Source organism: Solanum verrucosum, unplaced genomic scaffold (assembly GCF_900185275.1).
Source record: "Solanum verrucosum unplaced genomic scaffold, falcon-dt-bn FXZP01000009.1, whole genome shotgun sequence".
NCBI classification, from domain to species: domain Eukaryota; kingdom Viridiplantae; phylum Streptophyta; class Magnoliopsida; order Solanales; family Solanaceae; genus Solanum; species Solanum verrucosum.
The window spans coordinates 483,581-502,995 of record NW_026020231.1 but is presented as its reverse complement, the minus strand read 5'-3'; the positions used below and the strand labels follow the sequence as shown (position 1 = coordinate 502,995).

General features: G+C 33.9%; 1 protein-coding gene, 1 non-coding gene and 1 pseudogene across 3 annotated transcripts; all 3 read right to left on the bottom strand.

Moving 5' to 3' along the window:
• Positions 1 to 231: 231 nt before the first annotated feature.
• On the bottom strand, positions 232 to 7,576 carry LOC125832119 (peroxisomal membrane protein PEX14-like; annotated as a pseudogene).
• A 3,491-nt stretch (positions 7,577 to 11,067) lies between these two features.
• Positions 11,068 to 14,519, bottom strand: LOC125832080 (protein KINESIN LIGHT CHAIN-RELATED 3). Of its 2 annotated transcripts, XM_049511218.1 has the most exons (3): positions 14,345 to 14,519; positions 12,039 to 14,071; positions 11,068 to 11,544 (listed from the first exon to the last, which is right to left on the bottom strand). In XM_049511218.1, exons 2-3 carry the CDS (start codon positions 14,012 to 14,014, stop codon positions 11,328 to 11,330), a joined length of 2,193 nt encoding a protein of 730 aa, XP_049367175.1. In that variant the 5' UTR covers positions 14,015 to 14,071; positions 14,345 to 14,519; the 3' UTR covers positions 11,068 to 11,327. The 2 variants fall into 2 exon arrangements, with proteins under 2 accessions (XP_049367175.1, XP_049367174.1); XM_049511217.1 differs by lacking the exon at positions 14,345 to 14,519 and having other exon boundaries at positions 12,039 to 14,206.
• A 4,498-nt stretch (positions 14,520 to 19,017) lies between these two features.
• TRNAL-UAG (transfer RNA leucine (anticodon UAG)) lies at positions 19,018 to 19,097 on the bottom strand. Its single transcript has one exon. It is a non-coding gene; the product is annotated as a tRNA-Leu (tRNA).
• Between the last annotated feature and the right edge of the window lie 318 nt (positions 19,098 to 19,415).

Genomic DNA, 19,415 nt, shown 5'->3' with positions numbered 1-19,415 from the left:
CAATAGGTTGAGTTTAGATGGGTTCAGGGGTCCAGATGACAAAGAGGTAAGTAGAAGGGTTCACAATACAAACACATACAAGTACAAGGTCCACCAGATCATTTTTGCCAATTTTAAATAAAGTACACACTTTTTTTTTTGAGCATATTGGATATAGCAAGATACACAAACAGAAAATCAGTGCTTTCAAACAATTAGTGAAAATCAATAAAGCTCCTCTGCAAATAAGCCTTTTGGTATAAACAGTTATCTTTTCACATAAGAGCCAAGTTTAAGAAGAGTAATTCTAAATTTCAACCTAGAAGAACAAAGGAAACATTAGAAATTCGAGTTCATCGATAAAATGTACTTACAAGATTGTGATAAATCACCTCAAAACCAAAAAAGCAAACCTTAGGATAGGTAGAACAAGAAAAACTTCAGCTGTTCAAGACATTGTCACCATTTGTAATAGGTGCCTCACTCAACTGTTGCCCAAAACTTGAACCATTAGTTTCGGTGAGACCACCTGATTCGGAGATTGTTGTAATACTCTGCATGTCATCTGATATTTCTGAGGAACGAGCCTTTAACTCATCACCAGTCAGCTTTTCTTTCTGAAACAAAGGCTTCTTAGATTGACGGATGGCAGCAGCTGCTTCTGTCATTGCAACTGGAGGTGGCTGGGGAGGAACCCACGATCACTGAACTGGTCGTACTTCAGTTGGTGCAGCAGTATATCCAAACTTCTCTTTGTTCTCAGCTTCGGTTACTGTTATTCTGCCACTCTTATGTTGCCACCAAGGCGTTGAACTGTCTTGATACTCATAATTCAAGTCATCACCACTCCCTTGGGGTTGAAGGAAACTCCTTGAACCGTTCTGACTTTGGCCAATTTCCCAAGGCTGTTCACGATCAACATAGTAAAATCATTTCAAATTCAAACAAATTATTCAGATTGACTCCACCCCACCTCACCCAAGTTCTCTCACGTCAACAGAGAAGGCAAAGGAAAATACATCAAATAGAAAGTTCTTATCACGAAGAGATGAAACCATAACTTTGTTATCCAAATCAAAGTGACAGTTGTATAAGAATCCATACAGTGATGCGCATACTCCATAAACATCAAATGCAGTCAATAATTAGCAAATACACAGTTAAGGATTATTACTTCTAATGCTTTAGGCCTGAGCTACAAGAAGGAAGTTTTTCGAGTGGAAGGATGGTGTCTAAAGTTTGTCATGTTGTCCAAATGCAAGCTGCACACTGACTTCAGAAAATGGAACCAGCAGACCCAAAACAAATACGCACAGCATTAATTTTAGAATTAAAGGATATAGGTTCAGACAAAGAATTTATAAGTATTATCTGCGGAAAAAATAAATTGTATCAATCCCAATACTGTAGGTAGAACAAAAAATTGGAGGAGAAAGACCTTAGGCTTTGGACCAACATGAGGATTTGGTACAGGCTGGTAAGGATATGGTGGTTGGTCGTTTATATCCTGCAAAAAAAAGATGTACATCAACATGCAGTTCTCCATTTGAATAGGATTGATGTACCATCAAAGAATATCAGAAAATAGAACTTTAAAAGTCGATGAGATTAATCAAAAATAAGATGGAAGTCCATTTGTAACTACACAGCTTACCGTAGAATGGGAAATCAAGACTCTTTTATCATCTCGTTCCATGGCAGGTATTCTTCCAGAAGTACTACTTTTCCCTGAATACACAGAAATCCCAGTCAGTTACCTGCTGCTCACTATTCATGGTACCCATCCCTTTATCTTTCTTTAGTCTTTACGTTAGTTGGAGGATGGGGAATATGAATTTGAAAGCTACCCATGCCAATTTTCTCCTCTAAAGAACCTGACATTTATTTTATGATAGCTTTAACTCCAAGACAAATGACAACATTATAGTTTTGATCAAATCCAAAATATATAAATCATAAATGTGAGTGACAACAGAGTGAAAAGCACAAAATCTGAACTGAAACTTTTCCGGACTTGAATGCATTGATCCAGTAGCCAACATCCACATCCTTGCCTCCATATATTCCATTGTACATTGTATTTAATTAGAAAACAAAAGATTCAAGTATAAATATTTCTCAACTTTCTTATTGCAATAATATTATTTCAAAGAGAAGAATACAAAGTAAAAAATAGATTTTCCATAAATGAAATAGATATTGAAAAGAAAAAAATGTATATAATAGCCTGAGCAAGCCATAACACTAAGAACTGTTATATCGATACAAATATTAAATCAATACAAAATGAAAATAGAATACTCATGAATAAATGCAGGCAAAAAACCTTTCCTTTTGTTTCCAGTTTATAGGGACCTAGTGGACCATGGTCACTGTGACCAAGCAAATGCAGAAGTTTCCAAATTCAAACGTCTAGCCTTTTACGCTTGAGGATCACAACTCTTATGGAAACCACTAAAGTGATACAAACCATTACCACAGCATAAGTTGGATAGAAGCTCCTCAGAATATAGGTACCACAGAAAGATCTACGCAGAGTAAAGGAGGAGACACATTTGAGACACTTTAAAATATGCACTGATGTGCAAGCAGGAACTCAAGTGTTTAATCACATATAAACACCATAGAGTAAAGTCAATAAGTTCTAAAGTAGAGTAGCCAAGCCTCAAAGGAAGGTGGAACCAGCAAAATATCCTCTCTCTTTCTCTTTCTCTCCCTCCTTTTATCGCTCAATTAAAGGCACTCGTATTACTCTTTAACCTCAGTAAGTGCAGCTAGAAGCCTACACATTATATCCCTTCCAAAATGCATCCCCTTTAACGTACATGAATGTTACTTCTAACAGCAATAAATGCTCAAAAGGCACATACTTTATTCCATAACCAAAAGAATTTTCCAAATAGTAACTGGAGGTAAAAGGGAGAAATATGAGACGAAAAGCAAATGTCTACTCACCTTCAAGCTTTTGTAAGGCACTACTCATTGATTTCATCTCTCGTACTTGGTAGTTTAACAGGTTTGTTAGCTCCTCAAAGTACCTTTTCTCTGGAGGACAACAGGTAAAATTGCTAGGAAGATTATTCATTGCAAAATATTGATGAATGGATAAGCTTAGCATGGGGTAATGCACTAAAAAACAAGCAAGAGAAACTGTTTCAGTATTAATGCAGAGAACTTTACTAACAAACCTTCAGTTTTAGATGCCAGCATCTCCTGGCTTGTGCGGGACACATCAACAGCTGCTGCTTTTGCAGCAACAGCAGCTTCTTCTGCTAAACTTGGTCTTCCCTTTAGAGCACCTTTTTCATCTTCTTCTTCCATTACAACCTTGCGAATCCAGGACTTAAACCGGGGTATAATAGTATGCTGGCAAAAGCACATTACCATTTTTAGTGGGGTGATAATGATACTAGCAAATTTCCAAAGATCGATTCAAACATGAATAAAAATCATCCTTTAATAATTTGAATATTAGAATCTAATAGAATCACGGAATGGAAGAGTCAGAACAATTGATTTTCGTTACCGGGCGAGTTATTAGATAAATAGTGAAATATATCATCACGGATTCAAGCATTGTCACTGCTCCATCCACCATACGAAGTGTTTTAAATATCAGAGAAAAAGTACACTCAACAAATACTCACGGTCACTGTTTATATTCCGTGCTAAAAGTGTCAAATCTCAGAGCAAAACCACATTCACTAGATACTCTTGAATTGTCGAATATCAGATTTGAATGGATTGTTAGTCCAGCTTTTGATTATTTTTTTTCTATGAGAAAACATTAGCTATCAAGCTACTACAACGTTTAACTACCAGAAGTAAATTTTGAACGTAAACAAAAAATCAAACCAACGGAGAGAATATTTAATGATTTAAAACCTAATTCTATATATCTGATCAAGTAACAAAAGTGTACCAAACAAGAGATGAACTGATATATTGGCACTATCTTCAAAACTATAGGAGGGTAGGGACAAATGGAGAAATCTAGATGTCCTCAAATTGGATTAGAAAGAAAAGCATTTAATGTTTCTACCAAACTATTCCCATAAAATAATTCATGGAATAAGCCCATGAACTTGCACCTTAGAGAAACCAAAAGCAGAGGACAATCAAAGAATAAAGTGCCTCTTTTTAAAGCACTGGTTTTGCACAAAGAAAAGATCTGATATCTGAAAATAGTTTAAATTTAGTTTTTGAAAATCGGAAAACCCTCGAGTGTCAACGGTGCATGGTCTGAAACTTAGTAAATAATGGGTCAGTCCCTCTACCCTTTTCCACTTGAATACCTAGCGTTTGACTGCAGCAGGATTCAAACCCCTGATGTGTGCCTAACCTACACCTCACACATTGTGATCTTATAGCTACATCAATGCCCTAGGGTAAATATTGAATAGAAAAACTAGTTTGAAATTAAAAGAAATAAATAAGAAGCTGCATTCATGTCCAAAAGGAAGATTAGCATGACGCTTTAGTTTTGATAGATATATTATATTCATTTGAAAGAAAGTTTAAAAAATCATTAAGGATCACTAAAAAAGTATACATGTACGCAAAGAAAAGGTACGTTTTGCCTACAATATTCAATTAGAAGTACTTCGAAAATGTCAACAATTTGAAGATCCATCACATCAAATTCTCAATTAGACAATGACAGGATGCATGCTCAATTCAGCAAATGTGGTATCAAGTGGCATGATAGACTTGAAGCTTCTTACAAAGTATACCTTGAGAAGTAAAGCTGTACCAGCTCCTGAAGCAGCCATTATGCCAACAGCCATTACTGCATGAGTCCAATGGAAATGAGAAAAATATCCCATTTTTCTCATGGTATTACTCTGTTTAGCTGATGCAGACTGCAGATTTTGCGATGCAGACAGTGCTTGAGTAGTTGATGAAGATTTCACTTTCTCATCTATCATCAAGAAATCAAAGCAGCAATGTCACAAGTCTAATGACCAGAGACATTATCATGGTCTCAATTGAGAAAAAGGAATATCAAAACACAACAAAAAGGTTCTCTCTAGAGAACATTAGAATCACCTTCATTTGAAGCTACTGGCTGTGTGGTAGAAACAGTTGGAGTGGGATCCTGTCATTTAGACATGTTTTTGATGTTATCTTAATTTTATCACTACATGCGTAAAATTAAGCCAAGATCGAAGGTCAAACACCAGAAAGTTGCCTACAGGAACTCGACGAAAGGCTTCATCTATCTCCTCCTTTGTGAGCCCCTTCCTCTCAAGAAAAGAACGTCTATACATGGCTGGAGATCCCCTAACTCTTGGATGTGAAAGAAACTTTACAGCATTTTCGACTTGCTCCTCCCGAACTGGTTCTGAGTTAACAAATACAGAAGCTGGAGAGTTCTCTCTTGTAGCCTCAGGATTGGCATCATGATTATCTTTAGCAGCTGGTTGTGAAGTGGTAGCTGCAAAATCACAAACATAGATGGAGAATTGATTTTTTAAAGATAGATGGAGATTTGTTAAGTGACTAATCCATTCAACTCAAAAAATCTAAAGAACACAAATGCCGAATACAATTCAATTATAAACATCAAAGAGCAAATGAGTGCATTCTTAGAAGATGAATTAGTAATGCAATGGCTAAGGTGGAGCACAATGATTAGATCTCCTTTCACAGATGAAAAAACTCAACTTTTTCTTGCAAGAGCTTTAAGAGCATATTAGGAGTTTACTTGTGTTGCAACTTTGTCTTTCTTCCTTCCCCGGAACAAGATAGTCTCACCCTCTTTGCAAAAGAAAAGGTGAAAAATATTCTCTGCCAAAGAAACTCCTTATATCGATAAATGGGTGTGTAGAAAATATAATCCACCAAAGCTCAAGTTAATGAAATAAAGAATGTAACAGAATTCTACAAATCAACAAAAATAAAAGTGAATTTAACAAAATTCAACTCAAATGGATGCTCTGCAACTTAGTTTCTCTACCACAAGATGGATGAATAATATTTTTGTAGAACAGATATCAAAGCTACATCTAAACTTGATTTTTTTTCTAAAAGCAAAGCATACTCAGAAAAGAGAAAGCATGAGGATATGAGAATTTTAAGGAACCCAGACTCTGCTTTTAGTACAGTTTAGCTTGACTGTTTCTACAGATATTACCTAAAGTTTACTACTGTATGCATATCCAAAGTAGTTACTCCCATGGCATAGGTTCTGCACATGATAATAAGATAAATAACATGTGACTATAACTCCTTGGAGTCTTCAAGGTTCACACGACCTAGTTACAGTCACCGAGAGATACATTTCCATCCTATCTTTGGACATGCAACATTTCTCCAAAGCAAGATGGTCTCTCCCTCTTCCGGAAAGAAAAAGGAAAAATAAGTCCTTCATATATCATAAATGGGTATTCACTATTTCCTTCCCAGATGATGTACACGATAAACTAAGTAGATTCCAAGTGGAGGGAAGAAATGTTTACTTCAGGCAGTATGTTATTGATCACAGAATTAGGAGGCTTCAATTTTGGGTAGGGTAGATCATATTTGTCTCTTCCACATGTAAAATCTTCTTCTCTATATATAACAGTCTGTGTATCTCCGTTGGTTATTAAGGGAATTCTCTTATAGTGACTGAGTCGCTCTCCCTTTCAATAACTTAGTAGGAGTGCCATTAGTTTACGCTTGTTGCTCACAGACATTGTCAACAGTGTCAGGAACTGCTGGAGTAGTCTACCTATGATGGTCAGAAATCTCAGACCAACAACAATATTATCTAGTATCCCAACATGTGAAACAACAAACCACTCCATTTATTTGGAGAATTAAGTTATAGCAACTCCACTAGTTGCTACAGGAACCGTTGAAGTAACCAAAAAAAAATTAGAGATTATAATTGATATAAGTGTCTGTCTGGCAACATAAGGATTTAATTTTGGATTCATAAAAGAAAAGTCCACCAAAGTTAGACCAATAATCACCATATGCAACATCAAGTTACTAAAAATGTAACTGCTTCGGAAACCAAAAGTTGCAGCTACCCTCCCCAACCCCTCCCCTGATATTCTACTTTTAAACGGAACCCAATATTTTTTTATTTTTTTTTAATAATCATGGTGTCTGGGCAAGCTTGCGCGCACCTCGACTAATTCCACGAGATACATGTCACCTCCCACCAGCAACAGGTACTAGGTAACTCTATACACCAAAGCTAGGACAAATGGGAAGAAATCACCTAGTCACACCGATGCTCAACGAACCCAATATTTTCGACACGGAACATATCCCATTAAGTTATGAACCCATATTTTCAAGAGTAAAATGTGTTAAGTGGGAAAAAAGTTGAACCCATCAAGTTCAAATCGTGGATCAACCTGTGCCCCAATTACCCAAATGAAAAAGTGCAGCAGAAGCCTAAATGATACAAAAACTGAAGAAGAACAAATTCACAGGACAAATAAACGAAAAAAAACAGCAATCAGATAGATGGCTCAAGTACACCCTAATATTGGAGAAATCAATCAATAAGGCTTCAAAGAAAAACATACCCGGATTTTGGGAATCAACGTTGGTAGGATTATCAGATGGAGTTTCCATGCTCGCCAACTCCAGTGAACTGCATTAAATTTTCAGGAAAACAAATTATCAATTCTCAGTCTTCGTCAAAATTGGAAAAAAAAAAACGGCATAGACATCGATTAAGTTCATACACACTGGGAATGAGATTGATTACCTAAGACTTCGACGATGATGTCAGAATTCTCCCGTGATTTCGCTCATCTCCGACCAAAACTCCTACTACTATAATCAACCATAAAAATAAAGATCAAAATCTTTTATACCTTTTACGTGTTTTCCCCCCTATTTTTTTCCGTTTGCATTTGCAAGACTACTTTTTATTTTGGGATAATTATAATTTTAAAAGAAAAAATAATGATTTTATTCTTATGGAAAAATAACAGAAATCCTACATTTTAGATTATTTATTACCATTATCCCCTGTTAAGTTATACAAATTTTCAAAATCCCTCATTTTCACGCATCAGATTAGTGTATCATGTATAAAATGTAATGTATCTTACTTAACGATTAATGTGTCTTACGCATCAAATTAATGTATAAGCGTTTATATTATATAGTATCCGTTTGAAAGATTTCTGTAATTATAAATTTTTAAGGGATAAATTGCAATTTTGCCTTAAAAGTATGTGATTTTTGTAATTTGCCCTATTATTATTACTATTGCATAGGGTAGAAGGATAGATAATGCGGAATTACGTGATAGAAAAATGGAACTATAGTCCGTTAATTAACTGAATTACTAAGATTATTTCAAATTTTAATTTTTGCCTAAATGACAGGGGACTTGAACCCTCTTGCTTATGAGAGGAAGTAAGGGATTCACGGAGTGAGCTAACTTTTCACTTCTTTTTGTTAATTTATGCAATACTAAAGATTAGCAAAAAATGTATTTTACATAAAGCATGAGTCTAAAATTAAAATTTCATTTGTATTTGCCTATTACTTTTTTAGTACTTTCATCATCTTTTATTGTTTTTCTTCATTTAAGTTTCTTCTTTCTTGTCTAAAATAAAATTACTGAATTTTACATAAAGCTTCATCATTTTATATAGGATTCAGTAAAGTAGTAAAAAAAGGCTTTGAAATGAAGAAGAGAAAAGATGATTTCATTCATGAACAATATTGTGCTCTTTATATAGTGCAAAAATACAATAGAAATGCATAAAATTTCAAATAAACTAATAATGTGACCAGATTCAGTGCCACAGAACACTACTAAAAACTCCTAAATAAATCAAATGACTGACTAGAAATTAATGAATTGACACAACACTTGTCTCAATTGGGCACGTGTTCTTATAATACATTTTCGGTTCATATTCTCAAAATATATCACAACCTTTAATTATATCAATTAGTCTTAATAAGTCATAAAATTTCAGACATATTTCAATTGAGAATAAGGTATCTTAATTTATCACGTTCTTTAATTATATGGTCTTAATAAGTCATAAAATTTCACGCATTAGGCATACTTAAAAGAGAAAACTTCAGAAATAGCAAGCATAATAGACATAATAAGGTTTTATAACTATAGTTTTGATAATTAAGCTCTATAGCTATAGTTCCGTTTGTTATTAAGGCTATGGTTTGTATATTTCGCTAGCAAATATACAAATAAGGTAAGTATAATATTTATACATTTAGGAAAATTTCAGAACTCTATTTGTATATTTCGCTTGTCATTTGCCAATATATAAAAAGGGCAATTATTATGAATTTTTCATAAATCGTATACAAATAGTTAGGATAAGCATATACAAAATTCGAGATGTATAAATCAGGAACCGAATTATACAATTCAAATCAGGCGAATAGCAAGAATTGAGAAAACTATAGCCGCAAATTACAATTTTCTTAAACTATAGCTATAGTACCTAATATAGACTAGATATTTGCTATTCTTGCATAATTTTCCCTACTTAAAATACGTCACATCCTTCAGAAGTCGTGTTTCCTATAACCTATCAGTAAAGTTTGTTAAATACTCAAAACGGAGATATAAAAATACTCATTTCTGGGAAAACTTTAAAGACCAAAATTGCTTAGAGAGATATTTAAGGGATTGTGTCGATCTTATACCCTAAGTATAAGGGACAATTTTTTGTCATTTTCTCACTTGTAAATTGTAATATAATATCACATTTGGATGTATAGAAAAGAAATGAAAAGGACCTATGAATTCTTTTGTAACAATAAATCCAAAGTATGTATGGTTCAATGATTGTGAATTTGGGTAGCTAGAGAAGTTAATATCCAGAGAAAAGTTTTACTATGAAAATAAGGTCCCAACAAATCTAAAAGACCCACCATCTAATATTTGGTTTTGTTGAAGTAAAAGCAAAGGGTATGGGATGGGGGACCAATTCATGAACATCAACTATATATACATGACATCTAAAATAACATGGAACCATTATATACCATTTCTAGCTGGAACAGATGGGGACTCCTTAGCTCTAAAATTTTATTTTATTTCCACCTAACATCAACATCTTATAATTATGATAACCATACCCCATTTTCCAGCTAGGAAAACAATGTTTTAGGATGTGATTGGTACGAAGGAAAATGTTTTCTTGGGAAATAAATGTTTTTTTTTTACTATAAGGGTAAAGGTGGAGTAGGGGTGCTGGTGTGGGGAGAGATAATTAGTATGATACGTCTGTTTGCAATAAATTTTAAAGTGACAGAAATATATTACAATCACAAAAAAATATATGAAGAAAGATTTTATTCATCAAAATTGCGGGTACAATTCTGTTCCTCCCTTGATTCTACTCTCCTAAGATTTATCCATGATTCGAGTGCCATTAGTGGCGTATTTCTCGAACTAGGATGATTTAGATTTGACCTCTATGAATATTCCATGACTTTTGTGGAATACTCGAGATCTTGATCTTTAAGAATACCCAAGAGTTTATGAGATATTTTGAGATGTCTTTGAAGGGAATTTAGTGCCCTTTATATAGGCATAAACTAGGGTTTAGGGTTAAGTAGCCTCCAAGAATTCTAATTGAAACTGAACACATATTCTAGAGTCCCAATTCGAATTGAACACGTCTTGTAAAGTCCGCAAAATTTCAATGTCTACAACTTCACTTATGAAATTTGTTTTTCTCGAGCAGTACAGCTACTTGTTATAAACTTTAGAAGTGACAAGGAAAAGACAAGTAATTACAACTGTCTACATTCCAATTCCACCAACCCAACTTTGGTGATTGCTGAATCACGGGGTTGGTGTAGTGCCAACCAGATATTACTCACATATTTGGTATTTTATATGTTACTGTTATTGGACTAAGATAGACTTGCCTAGAGCGACATGGACAGAGAGAATTCATATTAGCCAACTCCAACTTACTTGAGACTGAGGCAAAGTTAGTCAGTTTTAGTTGCAATTGGCTTTTGTTCAGAAACAAAACTTTAGTTTCAATGATATACTTATCTAATTGAACTGCAAATAATTGTATAGTATTTCTCTCAAGGACAGCTCATTAAAATGCTCAAAAACTGTAATGGGTGTATAAAAAGTATTATTCTTTCCTTCTATAATGATATACAAATGATTACAGAGTTGCAACAACTGGGCACAATAAATTTATCAATGAATATGAAAACAAAGCAAGACCAATACAACAACTTTGTGACCAAGATGCCCCCATTCAGCATTATGCCAATTCATGCCAGAACAAGATTCAATTAATAAAGCCTTCAACCTATACCTTTTTCTTGACTCTGATAAATATCTCAAAATATTTAATTTTTCATGTACATTGTGTTCATAATCATACTATAATCAAATCATTATTTATAGTATTAGGACGGTGATTAGCATCGAGTAGATTCTCCAGTGATCTGGCTTTTCTATTTCGAACCCTACCAGCTTCTTTTAGTAGCTCAGCCAACCTTTTCTTTTCGTCAGCAACGTCTGGATTTGCTGTCCCTAGCTTTTCCTCTCTCACCCCAACAATGTATTCCAATATTTCAATAGCCTCATCCAACCTGCAAAGCGTATCAAGATCACCATGTAGTTGGAAAACAGACATGCATTACAGAATCATGATTCATAACGACAAACACACTTTTGTGATGCTTGCCAATAAATACTTCTTAGCAGATACGTGCTCCTAGATAAACAAAACCTGTTTGACTTGGTTGGCGAAAACTTTGACAAATTTTAGTACTTTTTTTGGGGAGGGAGCTGTCTTATAAATGCTCACTTTTCAACTATGCAAGTAACAAGTCTCAAATTAGATCAATGTCTTAAAGGTGGAATTTCATCAGAAAGAAGAGAGTACAAGAAGAAAACTGCCCCCACCAAGTCTAGCATGCAAAATCGCAAAACAGCAGAAAAATCATATGAATTTCAGATAATAAAACAAACTAAGTAAAATGTTTAAGCTCTCAAGAACATAACAAATCACACCAGGTAAATGACAAAGTAAATATGGTGCTTCTTTAAAGGAATTGCAAAGTAGATGTAGCGATTGACATACCTGCCAACAGCATCATATGTGCCAGCAAGGTTGCTGTACACTCCCAACGTCTCAGGGTGATAAGGTCCATATTCTTGCTCCAGAATGCCCTTTGATTCTTCAAACAACTCGACTGCCTCATTTATTGCATACCGCTGTACACAAGCAAGCCCCATTTGGTTAAGGGCGACCCCGAAGAATGCTGATTTCTTCTCTCCACTTGCTCTGAGCTTTGAAATGGCACTTTTAAAGGAGTTATAAGATTCAGAATATTTTCCTAACATATAATAGATCACCCCCATTTGGGCTTCGATACCCGCTATGGTATTCTGCTGCCCAGGAGCATTGTTATAAATCTTCAGCGCTTTCTGTAGCAACTTGAGTGCCTGATCAAGCTCATTCATCGACTCGTAAATAGCAGAAACATCAGTAAGACCATTAGCAATCTCCTCTGGAGCAATCCCAGGAATGGGCTTCCCATATATTCTGAGGGCATTCTCACAGTATGACTTTGAGTCCCTTAGCTTTCCCGTCCTGTTGTACAAGTCAGCCAAACGGACAAAAACAGAAGCAACGGCGGGATGGTTTTCTCCTTTGCTAGACTTGAGAGCTGTGAGTGCCTTTTGGTAAGCGAAAATGGCTTCATCATACCTATTCAGAGACAAATATGTGTCTCCAATGCTACAATCAACAGATGCCACCTCAGATTCCTGCCCATTGGCTACCATGGCCATACTGGCCAGAACAAGATGCTCGAGAGCAGCTTCATGGTCTCCCTTTGACTCACAAATTAGTCCCATCAGCCTCCTGTCTGCCGCTTCCTCTAGTGAAGGTGGTGAACCGTTCTCTTTATGTATGTCAAGAGCCATCCGACAAAGCTTCTCCGCTTCATCAAACTGCAGAGCCTGAACATGAGCCTCAGCAAGATATCGACAAGTCTCACCAACTCTGGGATCACTATCTCCCAACACTTGTCTTTGGATTTCCATACCGGTGGTATAAGAAACAATCGAGTTCTCAAGTTGGCCCAACATTGCATAAGTATCACCCAATTGCATATAACCAGCAAATTTGGCAAGGGCGTGTTCTTGTCCTTCTTCAACCACCGGAATTTCTAACGAGTGCTCTATTAGTGGAATGGCATCATCATACTGGCCCAGATTACAGTATATTGCTGCAGTTACATGCAGACACATGACCACATCCAAACTAGGTTTTCCATTGGCACATTTCTCAAATGACTTTGCTGCTCGATGAGCCAATTCAAGAGCTTTATGGGAATTATCCCCAGAAGCTATCAAATCTCTTGCTTGCTTAAGCAGGAAAGGACCAAGGTCAGGATTGTCTAAACCTGAATCAGATGAGTCCTCAGTTCCATTCTTCAATTTTGATCCTGAAGCAGGCGAACTCTTCTGCCTACTCCTTGAGATACCTCCCACAACTACCTTCTTCGTATTATTTCCATTTTTCTTATCAAGGGAAGCTCTCCTACCCTTTGTATTTGATTTGGCTGAAGTTTCTGATTCCAACACCAATTGAGAGGGCGTCTTGGGTTGCCCTGAAGAAGGGTCCTTCGTACTAGACGATGGTGAATTATCCAACTTCACATCATCAGAAGTTTCCTTCTTAGAGCCAGAATCGCTACGAGAGTTTTCAGTCTCTGGCTTCTGCACCTCCTCATCCTCCTCAATTATCTCCACTTCTCTCATTTCTCCCCCCACAAGATGTCGTAACTCGGAGTCAATCCTAGATTCATCTCCATCTGATCCAAAACTATGCCTAGATGGAGATTGATCAGAGCTCTGCATCTCACACACATTCTCATAAAGTTCCTCAATGGAAGGCTCAACCACTCCATCACCTACATGCTCCTCGCCCCCATTTCGAGGAGCTAAACCCCCTTCCTCATTCTCTTTACATGGTGTAGAATTTCCATTTTCCTTCAATTCTTTAACCTCTCCTACTTCATGAATTTCATCCATAACAATTCCAGGCATCTTCCAGCAAAAACACACAAAAATAACAAGAACCACCAATAAATTAAATAAAATTACCTGCAAATTCAAAGTATTTTCTAGGTCAATCCCAAAGCAGATCCAACAATACCCATCATATGCCACAAACAAGTTGACCTTTACATGGACATAAAAATTGAATCTTTTCAACAGATCTTAGCATACCGCTTCAGCAAGAATCAAGTATGTACAAAGACAAAACATCTAAAATAAATGGAACAGAGAACACAAGTTGACTAGTGAAAATAATGCAAAAAAAGAAGAAGAGAGAGTTGAAATGACTGGTAGAAGAATTAAGAGAAAGAGACATACCTTATTAGAAAGAAGCCATTAGCAGTAAAGATGAAATGGTGCTCAGAGAAAGTTATATAGACATAAAAATACAAAGTCTAAAAGCAAAAATTAAAAAATCTAAATCTTATTGGTGGGTCTGGAATCACAGTGTTTGATGAAGAGGATAGAAAAAGACGGAATTTTGAAGATTAAAAAGATAAAAAAGTGAGGATGTAAATAGAATTAATATAATATAAGTACAAAAAATAGACTTGCATCAATTCATGAACACATTTTTCTTTTTAATTCGTTTATTTGACGTTATACGAATAAAATGTGTCACGTAAATTGAGATGGATAAAATATTAATTTAAGGTTAATTAAAGTTGCAGAGGTGGAATGTCAGAGGAAAAGAGAAGGCGACTTCTCCCCAAATTTTGGCCTGCTACAGCCGCTCTGTTTTAATCTCTCTGGTTTATCTGGATCTTTTGCCACGTGTCCATCCTAAATAATTGTTGACTAAATTGGACGATTTAACCCCCTTAATGTTTCAACTACTACTAAAAATTGTTCTATTTACTCACTTTTAATTAATTACTTAATTTATTTGATTAAATGTAATGTCTTAAAGCTTCTTCTTTTTTTTTCAATTCATCTCTGTTTTTTTTTCGAATTTACCTTTAGTGCTATGTTATTTTAATGAAGCATAGTAGATGAAAGATAATCTTTGATAGTGTTTTGCGTTGGAATTCGTGTCCAATTTTCTTAATAATATGACACACCTTAAAAGGGGTAGCAAAGTAATTTAATGGACTGATGAACAACTTGTCTTTTTTTAAAAAAGAAAAATTTGAGTTAAAATATTACATGTCATGATAAAATAGAGTATGTAATGGTTTGAAGTAGCTTCTAAGTTTGTCTTGCATTTGCATGTCCATCTTGACCTCTTAACCTTCGGTAGTTGTGACGCAACTCCATTTCCTATCCAATTTAACTTCTTTTAAAGTCTTAAAATCTGAGGTATCAGCGGATTCATTTGAATTTACTTCGATAAATTTTTTTTATATATGATTAAAATTATTTTAATATATATATATACTGTAGTTTTTAAACTTTATCGACTTCTTTATATATTTACTCCTTCATATTTTGAAACTCCTGATAAATAAATTGAGCATATAGTACTATTTGTGCTGATAAACATAAACGAGACTTGAAACAATAAAGAGTGATCATTACAAACTTTACATTAAATGTATGATATAATGTTGCTTTGTCACAAACAATATAATTCTTTGCTCATTACGAACTAATAATATAAAGTACTAGACTTTGGCTTATAATTTTCACTTGCTACTTGTGAATTTTTGTTATTAATTAATCACCATGGGCATTTAATGAAATACAATATATATAATATCTCACATGAAAGCCAACATCTAATTAACATTGTGCAGTACTAGTACAAAATCATGTCTCGTGAATAAATTAATTAAAGAAAAAGCATATTACTATGTTATTCCTCTAGAGTTGGTGAAATTAATTAACACCCCACGGGGACCAATAATTATTACATAAAAGTGAGGTATAATTAAAATATATATTACTCCTAAAGGTTAATTAAGCTTCGCTGTAATATATAATTATTGCTAAAACCGAGTTAATTTAAAATGTCATGATAATGGTGGTTAGTGAGTTTAATTAGCTGTGCACGGGTTGGACTGATAGGCATCCTATGATAAATTTTATTTAATTAATCAAAAAGCATGATTCCCCCATCTAGTGGGAATAAATTAATAATGATGACATGTTATATCATTTTATAAAGTTCAATAAGAAAGGGTTAATTTGTTTTGCTATATTCCATTAATGGTTCTCAAAAGTTGATCAATTAGTACATCTTAAAAGTAAAAAATAATGGAAAAAAGGAAAATAAAATATTCTTTATTTTGATTATCATTATTTCCTTTTTATCAATTCATCTTACCTAGTTTCATTTTAACAATAATAATAAACATCTCTCAATTTTAAATAAGTTAAAATCAGTTATAAACATTCTACCTATAATAGCCGTGACATTCATTATACAAGTATATTGTAAAATTTCCAAGTCTAAATTATGAAAAAAAAATTCTTTTATCAAGTTCATTTTCCACACCAACACTTTTTATGTTGCTGATTGGGGTATATATGACACTTTTTTTTCATTTTGATACATCAGAAAATACAATATCTGATATTATTGCCTGAACAATGTTCGTTTACACGTCTTATAAGCTTCAATAATTTAGACTAATCTTTCTATATATCTACCCTAGCTTACTTTCAATCTAATTTTATTTTTCTTTAAAAAAAAAATTCCTTCTACCACGACAATATATATATAACTTATGCATCAAAGTTCACACATGCATGCATCATGCATGTACCGCATTTAACAAATGGCAACATACCGACATGGGTTGTGGCACAGTGATGGGACTACTGCACCTTTAACTAGAGGTCTCAGGTTCGAGCCATGGAGAAAATCTTGTTGGGAGCACCACCCCTGAATGAACTCTGCAGTGCGCCCCTGAATGAACTCTGCAGTGCGCGATCCAAATTTAGTCAGGGCTCCAATATGAGGAGAAAAAAAAAAGGCAACATGAAGGTCATATCAAAGATATACTAGCTAATTGTGATGTTTTAATTTAAATAAATTTGCATGGATTTCAATCTTCAAGTCACAGTCTTCAGAATATATTTTAGGGTAGAATAGATAATAAGGAAATGTGTGCAATTTCTTAAGCAAATGTAATTGGTACATTCTTTCTCCATTGAACGATTAAATTTAGACGTAAGAATTAAAAACATGTTTTTTCTTAAGATCGATTGATAGTCAACGTAAAATTTGTTAATTCATGATGAATCTTCGTAATAAAGATTCGTAAAGGGTTGAAAAGTTTAAAGAGTACAATATGCTTAATTCTTGAAAAAGTCTACTAATTTTTCATTATGCAGTTTCTTAAAGCAATCTAAAATGGTATTACTTAAAGTAATCTGGCGTAAATTACTCGAATGGTGTTACACGAGTCTCTTTGAGTCAAATAAACCCACACATACGTATTTATATATGAGTTCAATTAATATATTGTAATAGTATATATATTAAAAAAACTACATTTTCAAGTCACTTTTTTTAAAAAAAAATCTAAATAACTTTTATAGCATGCATAAATTAAATGGGCAACCATGTGCACTGCTATTTTGCAGGATCCGAAAGAATTGAATCATAAGGATCTATTCTCGCATATAATTGATTTCTTTTTGTTTGGTATAATGGGGGTATAGGCATAATAAACAAAAAGAATTTTATTATTTTAGATTGGTAAGTAAATAATTAGAAAAAACCAAAAGGAACAAATGATAAATGAGTTTAATTAAGTTAGATTATAGGAAATAATCCATTATTAGGCCCCGCCACTCTAAACTGCAATCGAGTTGGGCTGTAAGGATAATGCCGGACTCCTCTAGTCTCCATCCAACTTTACACATTGTGACAGCTCACCAGCCCTCATTTTTTTCTTTTTCAATCGAGTATTTAATATTTACATTAAAGTTCGATTAAATTCAAACTCGTTGATTAAAGATGAAGGAGTACTTACTATTCCACCATAACTTTGTTGGTCACCCGTCATCATCTACCATGCTATTCAAACATAACCTACATTCTAATAAACAACTTGGATAATTGTTACGTATCGTTTTATAATGATTGTATTATTGTATTATATATTTTGATGAATGTAATCTTCAGATAAATTGTATCATTTTATGTTATTACACGATGGCATACATCAACAATCTAAAGGAAAAATCTGAAGAAAAGTAGAATATTGATAGAGCTAGCTATAATTAAAGAAGGTCGGATAAAAGATAAATTAGAATTATAAACTAATTACAAGCAAAAGCAAAATGAGAGATAAAATAATGTAACGAGTGATCATGCTCAATCATTCGTCACATGAGATTTTTTTATATCGCTACATAACGATAAATTTAATGATACAATAAATTAAATTAAATTTAAATAACAAACAAAATATATAAATATTTTATTATACAATATAATATACAATAGGTAACAACTATCCATATACACAAAGCTGATTTCTTGACCTTGAAAGATACAGATATATTTCTCACTTGGATATATGCTTTGTTTTACTTTTTGTTTGTGAGAAACTAGTTGAACATTGGAATTTTCTCTTCTTCACATAAAAGTACATAAACGAATTAAAATATTAGAAGTGCATTCTGTGTAAATTTTTGACAGATGAACAATCTCCTTTCCCGGCCCTAAACTTTGAATTTATTGCATTTTTCCTTACTCATATGGGCTCTCGCTTGAATCTAAACTTTATATCGTTACTTTATCTCACACAGCTTATTACTATCGATTTTACCAGGCAACATCTACCTACTCATGCTCTGAGGCTATTGTGTGCAAGACCATTTTATTGAGCATACCGGAAAACTATCAATCTAAAAGAATTACTAGTTTGATCATTTGTGGACATAACAGCAAAATAAAAATAATAGCGGAAAACTATCAACGTAAAATAATTGAATTACTAGTTTGATAATGGACATTACAGCAAAATAAAATAACATTAAAAGAATTACTAGTTTGATAATGGACATTACAGCAAAATAAAAATAAAACTAAAAATTGACAGCTGTGGGATTTGAACCCACGCCCTTTCGGACCAGAGCCTAAATCTGGCGCCTTAGACCACTCGGCCAAACTGTCTTTGTTGTATACTTTTCTTAAAAGATAGTATATTATTAAAAAAAAGTATTTTAAGTATGCAATTTACTGATAAACATGATTCTAATTACCCAAGTTCAAGATTTGTAGTATTTGGAGAACCAGATTTACTAAACTAATAACTAAGATTTACACATTCAAAAACTACATAGAAATAAATTATAAGCACAATTATTTATATTTAAAAGGTATAACAAAAGTGTTAATAAGATTCCAAAGAAATAACAATGATCCAATTCTTTTGGGGACAAGGGAATAACAGAATGATAATTTATAACATCGATTTTCCATTTACTATAC